At 41.2% G+C, this 9,865-nt stretch overlaps 1 protein-coding gene across 1 annotated transcript in view; it reads left to right on the top strand.

Moving 5' to 3' along the window:
* Positions 1 to 6,943: 6,943 nt before the first annotated feature.
* casq1a (calsequestrin 1a) overlaps positions 6,944 to 9,865 on the top strand; it is a 6,560-nt gene continuing 3,638 nt past the window's right edge. The window contains exon 1 of the mRNA XM_037459569.2: positions 6,944 to 7,366. Coding sequence (XP_037315466.2) covers positions 7,130 to 7,366 — 237 coding nt within the window. The 5' untranslated portion in view covers positions 6,944 to 7,129. The remainder of the gene's footprint in view (positions 7,367 to 9,865) is intronic.

The raw sequence follows: 9,865 nt of genomic DNA, 5'->3' as shown, positions 1-9,865 counted from the left end.
AACGATGCCCGTTAACACTGTGATGTAAATGTAACTTGTCGCTAATGAATATATTGTATGGTAATGTCTTATTGGTCAATTTGAATAAAATAAGAAATGCTTATTTTTTGGTTTGATTTGGTCTGATGTGATTTGGTTGATTCATAATTTAAGAAAGTAAACAAAACAAAGTTTATTTCTTTAGACAACCGTCTTCTTAGCTTCTTTTTTCAGAGTTTTTTTCAGCATATGGTCTTCCATGTCTCATGCTGGACATTTGATTAATTATAGGGAAACATAAAAACAAAAAACTGTACAGGAAAAATATGACCTGCAGAAAATTATAGTAGTGCTTGACTCGAGATGCAACACATTTAAAGTGCCTGGAATACAGCAAAAAATATATGTTAGGTTTTTTGTGTAGATGTGTACATGCTTTCAAATACTGACAGTTTGTATTGTTGCAATCCAACTGGAGCCTCTGTTTTTACTTTCACTTTGACCAAAACAACAGAGAAAGGTGGCAGGGGTGGGGGGACAGAACAGGAGAGGCTGTATGGTGGATCGGTTAGGGGCGTAAATTTGGGACAAAGCATGGAGGCAAAGGAAATTCATATAGAATTTTCAAATAGAAAATTCATTGAGATGGAACAAGGGATGCGCTCCACCTCCCCACCCTCCCCCCCCAAACCCTCCTCCCTTTTCCTCCAGCAGTGCTCCTGACAGATGGAAGTAAGGGTGGGTGGGTTGATGGGCTGAAGGGATTAAAACTCTGCAGCCCCATTTTGGAGCCTGAAGAGAGTCTCACTCTTGCAAAGGTGGGGTGCAGAGAGGCACTTCTGGCGAGAGTCATGGGGCGTTTAAAGTGGGAGCACGTGGGCTAATGTCAAAAGAGGCAAGGATGCTTCCCCTCCATTGCCCCCCCCCCCTGCTCCATCCACCTTTAACCACTGAGGAGCATGGATGGGGCGGCTCAGAGATGGCATGAAGAAGAGTTAAAGCCCCGTTATTATTGGACATGTTTACAATCCAAAGCCGAAGGTGTTTTGGGTGCTCGCTCCTTTAGCTTGACGCACGCTCCTGATCTTGAATCTAGAATCGATTGCTCTTCCTTAGTGTCCCGGATGTTGGTGTGCCAAGGTTGAATTTTTTGGGGTTGAATATTGTTACCTCCGCATGTTGGTGTGCCAAGGTTGAATATTTTTGGGTTGAATATTGTAGCCTCCATTTCGAATATTTCAACATTTTTTTTTTTTAGGTTGAATTTTTTTGCGGTGTTTTAATGTTGAAAAACATTCAGGTACATAATTTCAATGCATAAATATTCAGTGCTAGAAATTCAATCAACTTTTTATTTCAACCCCCGATGGCACAGATTTACTTCCATACAAACCAGATGTCTGCGTGTTCTCTGACTAGAAGCCTGTGGTGGTCAATGTCCTACAATAAATCAGTTTCTCAGGGGACGAATCCCCAACACCAACATTAATGTTACTTGTAGAAATACACACTACTGGTTAGTTAGATGTTATGAATAGACATTTGCTTGGGGATACTTACACACAAATCTTCCTAGTCACAGTTGGAATGATGTCCGAAAATGTCCAGTCCACAGAAAACAGTGTCTGTCTGGCTACTAACAGTTGAACAATGTCCTGCCTCTTTATACCAATCACAGGCCGACTTCTAGGAGAAATTAAGAACACTGGCTGTATGGACCTACATGTTTTGATCAATTTTGGTGAAACTGGGCCATCTTGTGGAGATACATGAAAACGACTTACTGTCACCTGAGTGAAACCCTACTTGGCCTTTAATCACGCATTGCAGCCTCTATATATACATAATGAAATGAAATCTTTTGATTTAAGAAAGACTTTGTCAATAAATCTAACAAACAAATACATACATTTTGGTCTCCATTATTTTCTGCAGCAAAACAAACTTCTACTGGTGTCACTTTTGGATGAGACAAGACTTTATTTTAAGTTGAAACAAACTCCTTTGAATAAAAAACCCACAAATGGGAAAAGGCATTACAATCTTCCCTAAACATTATTTTTTTCTCTCCTGCTGCATGAAATACAGACAGCAGGTTTTGGTGGCAGGCAGGATAAGAGAGTGACCCACGTTCAATGAAGGTGCCTGTGGCTTTTCACAGAGCAAAAAGGCACACTTAAGAGAGCAGGTAAGGTAGTAAGCTCTCTGGACGGTTTAAATACGTTCAATAGAGCTAAAACCAGGGCCGGCCCTTCCTATAGGCAGTCGCCTTGGTCGTGGGGGGCGCCTTCTAGCTTAACACCAGAGGTGTCAAGTACAATACTTGTGTGTGCATTTACTAATTCATGAGTCCAATAACTCAGCAGTGGTTCGCCTCTATTTGTGAGTGAGGGCGTTTTCTCTGCCATTCTCAGGGTTTGTCTTATGCTAAATGGTTGCTGCTGTTGGGTAGTGTCAGTGGAGGGGCTGGGAGTACCTGCACTGGAACTTGATGTGACCTGTGAGTCAGAGGTTATTGCTTGTGTCTGTCACGGTTTGGGTTCATGTCCTGTTTTTTTTTTTAGTGTCATGTCTCTTGTGTCTCTGGGTTAACTTCACTTCCTGCCTTGTCCTATCTTCCCCTGTGATTGTCTGCAGTGTCGATGATTGTTTCCACCTGTGTCCAATCACCTGCACCTCCCCTGTGTATTTAACCCTCCCGTTACCTTCAAATTAACATTATTATATTATTATAATATGATATATTTCCAGTATCAGCAGCCTAACGGCTTGCTGTTGCTTCGCCTTTAGACTTCTACATTCCTGCCAAAAAAAGCAACCCAATGTAGGCCTTCAGGTCGGTCACATCCACTTTCCAACTCTCCCCGTACACCCCTCCCCTCTAAATGTGTCATCTCAAATCGATCCTTTTCCATTGATGGTGATCTGAAGAGCCCAAATGCTGATTTTATGTCATGGACCTGGCTGACAGTGTATCTGTCAGAACCTGGAAGCCTTCTGATGACATTAGAAGCACTAAGTCTACCTGTTCATGTTGGGAGACGGACCATAATAACTTTATTATTAGTGTTGCTGGTGGTTGAGAAACAACAGAAGGGTCAACAATGAGAATCTTATTCTCATCAGAGGACGATGCCTCATAGTCAGGGTCCTCCTCAACATCATCTTTTGTCTCAGACACATTCTCCTCTACGTCACGTGATCAAAGAGCTGTAACAAAACCTCATTTACAGAAAATCTTTCTTTAGAAGTAATTTTCAGTTGAGAGAAAGAGAGCAGAATAATAAAGCACCCAAAGCACCAAGATGATGCTTTAGAAGCCTGCTGGTCAGGTGGTCAGTCTCACAGTAGCCCCTGGTGCAGCAGTCCCAGCTCCGACCCCCCACCAAACCCAAGTAATAGGTTCAAATGTGTTACTTAGATTATGTGATAATATACTGCAAGTGCTTGTGTTTGCAGGTGCAGGTTTTGTGTCTGACCTGTACACGACCTGATTAGTTTCATACTGCTAAAACAGCCTGGGGTCAAATTGCAACATGTGTACAGGACATTCAAAACATATCATCACGGTAATTTTATGTTTACCCAGTTTACCCAGTTGTCCCCGTTAAATTAGGAAAGTCAGAACATTTGAAGCAAAAAAAATGATGTTAGGTATCTATTTAGAGATGTTAAACATCGGATGGGGTCAAATTGAACCCAAAAGTAATAGGAGGGTTGAGCCATGTCAGTCTCTTGTCCCTTGTTGCGTCATTGCATGTTTGCATGTTGCCTGTTGTGCTTGTCGGCATGTCATCAGTGTCATTGTGTCCTCGTTTTCTTCCCCTGATGGTTTTGGATTGTTGGAGTTATGAGGGTTTTGGGGTTTTTTGAGGGTTTTGTTTTCATTAGTGTGAGGTGGTCTGAGAACTAAACTGTCTCAATAATGAAGACTGAGGGGCCTCTGGGACCCTTTCTGGATTGGTTCTGGTCTTGCTGCTGGTCCTTCTTAAACGGTGCTGGTCTTGGTTCTGGAACGTTGCTTGTCTGGCTCTGCGTATTCTTATTGCTTCCATTCTACATGTTGATGTGGTTTAAATATATTATATTATATCCTATATATATGGTTTATAAATTGGTAATGCATTCCTGTCTGTTGTGCACTGTGTCTATAATAATGCAGTGTCCATGATTGTTCCCACTTGTGTCCAATCACCTGCACCTCCCTGTGTATTTAAGCCCTGTCAGTCTTTGTCTCATGTTGCGTCATTGCATGTTAGCATTTTGCATCATGCAAAAAGTCATGTCTTTTTCTGTTTATTTCTATGCAAAAGGATTAAAGATTGCAACAGCCACACATGGGAACCGGTGCAAGCCTCCTCTCTAGGGTTAACTGTGTTACATTCATCTTTACACACGCACACACACACACACACACACACACACACACACAGGGAACAGCACTTTGGATTTATTATGTTTCAGATAAGAATACTGGCATCGAGGAGCCTCAAGCCTGGGAAGCTTCAGAATGTAGTCACAATACATTTTGATTAGATTTAAGAGGCTTTATGGGCCCCTCGGCCCTGGTTCTTAGTGTCAAGGACTACGGCCTGCGTCTCCAACACTTATCATTAAGGACCTGAGACGCTGCTGTGTTTGTGTGTGAGTAAATTAGAGCCAAGGAGAGCAGATCAGCTTTAGGCATGAACCTTATAAAACAGTTTGGTATCATTATATTTTCCAATTCCAATATTTTGGGGATTTTTGGACCGAAGTAGACATTGTCACCTATGAGTGACCTATTTGTCTGTCAACCTTGAGCTCCAGTAAGCTGTGTGAGGCATCTCGAACTTCTCCTCGATTAACCACAAGAATGATCTATTTTAAAGTACCATGACCCATGAATATAATAATATTTCTCAGTGATTTGCACTACGTTAACTAACTTCATTTATGATATCTGACAGGCTGCTTGAATATTTACGCGATCAATATTTATTGAAAAGATATTACCTAAGTTAAGTTATGAGTAAAGTACCGCTAACGACAATGTTACCTGGGCGGGGAGCTGAAGCCCTGCTAGCTAACGCAAGCTAACGGATAGTTGTTAGCTTATGTTAAATATATGCCGACATTAAGAAGTCTTACCTTAAACTATGTTACCTGCACAATATCTTCAGTACGATTGCACACCATTACTCATTAGTGACGCAGCATTAGTAAACATGTTCTGAAAGGTTGTAGCACCGCCCACGCGGAAGTAAAATACGATCCCTCCCCCCTCTTGTGCACTTTTCCACATGGATGCTGTCAACGCTGTACGACACTAATGCTTTTAATACTTCAATACACCACTGGATGCATTAAAGATACAATTAAATATAACGTTAATACCAACATTCAGTTTTCAAGCATATGGCCTACTGACCAGTAGAGGAAACTGCTGCAGAAATGAGTGGAAATGATAGCTCCCTCTTGTGGACAAACTTTTGCATTGAGACTCTGCACCTTCCTTCATGAGAGAAAACAGTTTTATTTCATTGCAGCACAAACATGACCTCAAGAGGGAAATTGAACCATTTCGGAGTGCACATTAAATGGTAAATCTACAAAAGAAGACAAAAGGCCAAAACATCTGATTGCATTGCACTTAAAATCCCCTCAGTCAGTGGTGCAGTTCCATTCAAAAGTATGGAATAGTAAACTGGGGAGTGTGAAAAAAAAACATTTTGGGCATTATGTCACATTTGAATGAATGAACTAGCTGATATATTTATTAATAAATTCACCTATTGTGTCTGATTCAGGAACAATAAATATGAAAGCTGCTATGTTACTGCCCATAAAATATTTCATTTTAACCTCAATCTCATGCAATTTTTTACAGGTTTACAGTAACACGGTAAGCGCCAATATAGTTTCATATTTCATGGTCATTGACACCACACATAACCACCTTCCTCCACTATCACACGCATACAGCAAGTGCATCCCTCAACTACTCCCTTCATTCAAAATCTTTCCACGATCTTTTCCACTGCAGGCCTCATGTCCTTCTAGAATAGATCTAGAGTAGCGGTTCTCAACTTACTTTTAGTGATCTACCTATATATCTAAGAAATATATACTGCTCTAGAGAAACAAGGGGTGCGTCGCGTATGTTGTTTTGGGAGTGTCACGGTACCATGTAGTTTCTATTTAAAGATTACCTCCTCCCGTTTTATCTGTAAAGTAATATCACATCATCTCAAGCGCACATGTTGCACACACTTCACGGGATACTTGTGTACTGTATGTACAGATGGACCATACTCAGAATACCCCACCTAAAACATGCCACACTTTCTTCTTGAGTCAGGGCTAAATGACACCTGCAATCCTCAGCAGGTGCACCACCCTCTCCTCTTTTCGTGTCCCTGGGTGACCCAGCAACACATTCTAGCGCTGCGCCGGTGCCAGCAGCAAGCAAATTAGACACCGGCACCCCTGCCTGATATGTACTTCTCTGTCCCACATCCATTATTTTTAGCTGGGATGCAAGCCTCCATCTAGACTTAATATGGGAAAAGAGTGCCTGATATTTGCCGCAAGATCTAAATCCATCATACTGATATTTCTTCAGTTGGCTTAGAGCAGGTAAGCTTACACACACACACACACACACACACACACACACACATACACTCATCCCATCAACCATTATCTGTTTATTCCTTCATTTTGCACCATCTCTCTTCACCTCCATCCCCATCTTCTTCTGTTCTCTGTGGATATGTGAGAAAAGAGAGCAGGTTGGTCCTCATCTCCTCACTCCACCCACTTGTACAGGTCTGAAAAATCACTCTCACACACAGACACACACACATACGCAAGAAGCTGTAGCCCCAGTGGCCCCCACCTCATTTGTCCCGATTACAGCCCACGTAGACATACACTTGCACCTATGTCAAACTTAGCCCAACCCCTCTTGCACCCGGTGCCCACTGCCAGTTACCCATGTGAGGTTTTTAATAAGGTGGATGCAAGAGTTGGTCTTGCTCTCTTCTGGGTGACGCGGATTGGAAGGGGCTCTCTATACTTTTACCAAACTATTCCGTTTTTTTTTTTTGGCGTCTGCTTTTTCTTTTTGAAACTGTAAATACATCTACGTATATCCTAAAGAGGAGCCATGAAGTGGACCTGGGTGCTTGTGACTGTCTTGCTGTCCTTTGGGGGGCTATCACTGGGCAAAGAGAGCTTGGACTTCCCAGAGTACGATGGCAAGGACCGAGTGCACGACCTCAACGCCAAGAACTATAAGTCTGTGATGAAGAAGTACGATGTCATGGTGGTGTACTACCATGACCACCCCGGATCCAGCCGCGTCGCCCAGAGACAGTTTGAGATTGAGGAGTTGACCCTTGAGGTGGGTTGAGTTGGGGATCAGGGGTAGCATGAGATTCATAGGGCAGCGCGCACACAAACCCTACACACACTCAAAGTCATAGCTGCTCTAAAGAGTTTGATTGGAGGTTGTAATACAGTTTTGATTTCACAATCTAGTTTAGTTTAATTTGCTTGCATAGCTTTTGAATACCTCTATGAACAGATTGCTGCTGTTGGAGAAATTAAGCATGAAAATATAAAAATAGATTGTTAGTCATCATACATAGAAGTCACATGAGAAATAGAATTTCTGAAGTCTTTTAATGCAAGATTTGAGGTGTATTGAATGTGAAATTGAGCGGATGTACATAACACACCTCCATCAGTATACTGAAGACTCCTGTCAGCATAGATACTCAGCAGTGTCATGACATTCCTCACAGGGAGATTACATCATCATACAGCAAGCTTTCAGTATCACATCACAAACGCATTAAGCCACAACTGACATGGGTCGGTCCTCATGTTACTTGAATATATGATACACTGCTTTTCCAAGAAAAGTGTTATTTGCATGTCTTGCCCACATATTTTAGATCAAACCAAAAATAAACCTACCCAGTTCTTGAACTGTATTTAACACATAATTGATAGTGTTTATTTCAGGAATACTGGACTAATGTTAATGTTAAATGTTGAGATGTCAGATTTTTGTAATCGTTTAACTGGATCAAGTGGCCACTGTATTTTAAGGCATGTGCCATGGCCACTGCTGAGTGTATAAATAAAGCGTGCTTTTTGCATTGTTATGTTTCCGGAGAGGTGCAAGCACTGCTGGTGTCTCCTTTAAGGATCAGCCTGCAAAACAGACACAATTATAGTAGGCAAAACATGGATGCACGCTGCTCCCCTTGGCATATCACGTCCCATGGACAGCCTGGTGGTTCTGTACGGGAGCTTCTGGGATCGGCCTCAGGGCTGGAGGCCAGCACTGGAGCTTCTGGCTCCAGTAGTGCACCCTCAGCTCTGCGCAGTGATTGACACTTGAAGTACTGTACTTGTCAGCGGATCACGTTAGTCAGAGCATCACCTTCACTTCGCCAAAATAGTCCCTGAGCGGGTGTAGCTTGTCCCGCTATATTTATCCCTATCTGCTTTTGTGGTGGGTCGATCTCCCTAAAGGCGTGTGTTTCTTTGTATGTGTTATGATTTACTTAGTTTTTATTTAATGACAATTTACTATTAAATGTCCTCCGTTAGTGAAACATTAAATGAAATATGACATGGTGTGTCTGAGGAGGTCCTAATGAAATCATTTAGTTCTTCCACTGTGTTACTAAATTACTCACATTTCTGTGAAAACAGACACATATATCATGTATTGAAAAAAGGTAGGATGATTTACCAAGGAAAATATGTTGTAGTCCAAGGGAGCAGGAAATTAAACGTTATCATGCTGTGTTCATATGTTTGATATATATATATATAAATATAAACATCTCAGTGACCAGGTACAAAATGGCACTTTCTAAGAAATACATAATTGAAGCTACAATTATGTGAAATCTCATTCCAGATATTCTGGATGTTGGTTAAGTGGATTAATTGAGCGGGATACAGCAGATACACCCAGGTCTCTCTGCGTATTTTATTCTTGGAGGAGAATTACATATGAAGCCATAGATGTGTCACTGGATCCTTTAATTTTTATTTTGAATAAATATGCATTTGCATTGTTCCTCTCACAATAATATATTAGTTTTATCAAAATTTTTAGAGAGCAAAAATGAAAAAAAATACACTATTATTTTTACATCTTATTAACAATGTCTACAAATCTTTATGTTGATATTATAAAGACTTACTCACCACAATCACTTGCCCTTTAAAAGCTTTTTTAAACCTAATTCAATGCCAAGAGAGTGTGGTTTGCAGATATATTCCAATGCAAAAAAATGAAGTCACAGTAAAACCAAATAGTGTACTTAATTTATTTTTTCTGCATTAAGTACATACTCTCATATGTTCTAATTTACCTAATTCATTCACGCTACAAACTCATTAACTAAACTGCTTCACAATGCCAAACCCATTTGAAAACAATCCAAAGAACAGCCAGAAACGATCTGCACACCAACCTGCAGGACAATCTGATTAGTCAAACTATTTATGCCGAAAGCAGCTGCTCAAAATCTCAGACACCAGTGTGGACATGTGTGTGTGTGTGTGTGTGTGTGTGTGCCTTTTACCATTCAAACACACTGACCCCGCCCTCAAACCACTTCCTCGATGCAGTCGGTCTGTGAACGAGCCGCTGCCATTGGGAGACCCAGCTGTCAGTCATGAGGTTCATGTTACATACAGATTTAGAAAGTGCATGCACAGCGCTCTGAAAAGCAGGCTTTTATGGTAATGAAACTACTGAGTGAGACCAATTTGTCAAATCAGTATAAATGTTTGCGAGACACTGCGCACTGATGCATCCCCATGTTTTATAGGTGTTTACTACAGTGCTATATCATGTCCTCAGTTGTAAGAC

This window comes from Pungitius pungitius, chromosome 15, assembly GCF_949316345.1.
Source record: "Pungitius pungitius chromosome 15, fPunPun2.1, whole genome shotgun sequence".
Lineage (NCBI taxonomy): Eukaryota > Metazoa > Chordata > Actinopteri > Perciformes > Gasterosteidae > Pungitius > Pungitius pungitius.
Note: the sequence above shows the minus strand (reverse complement) of the source record. Positions and strands in the feature narration are given on the sequence as shown.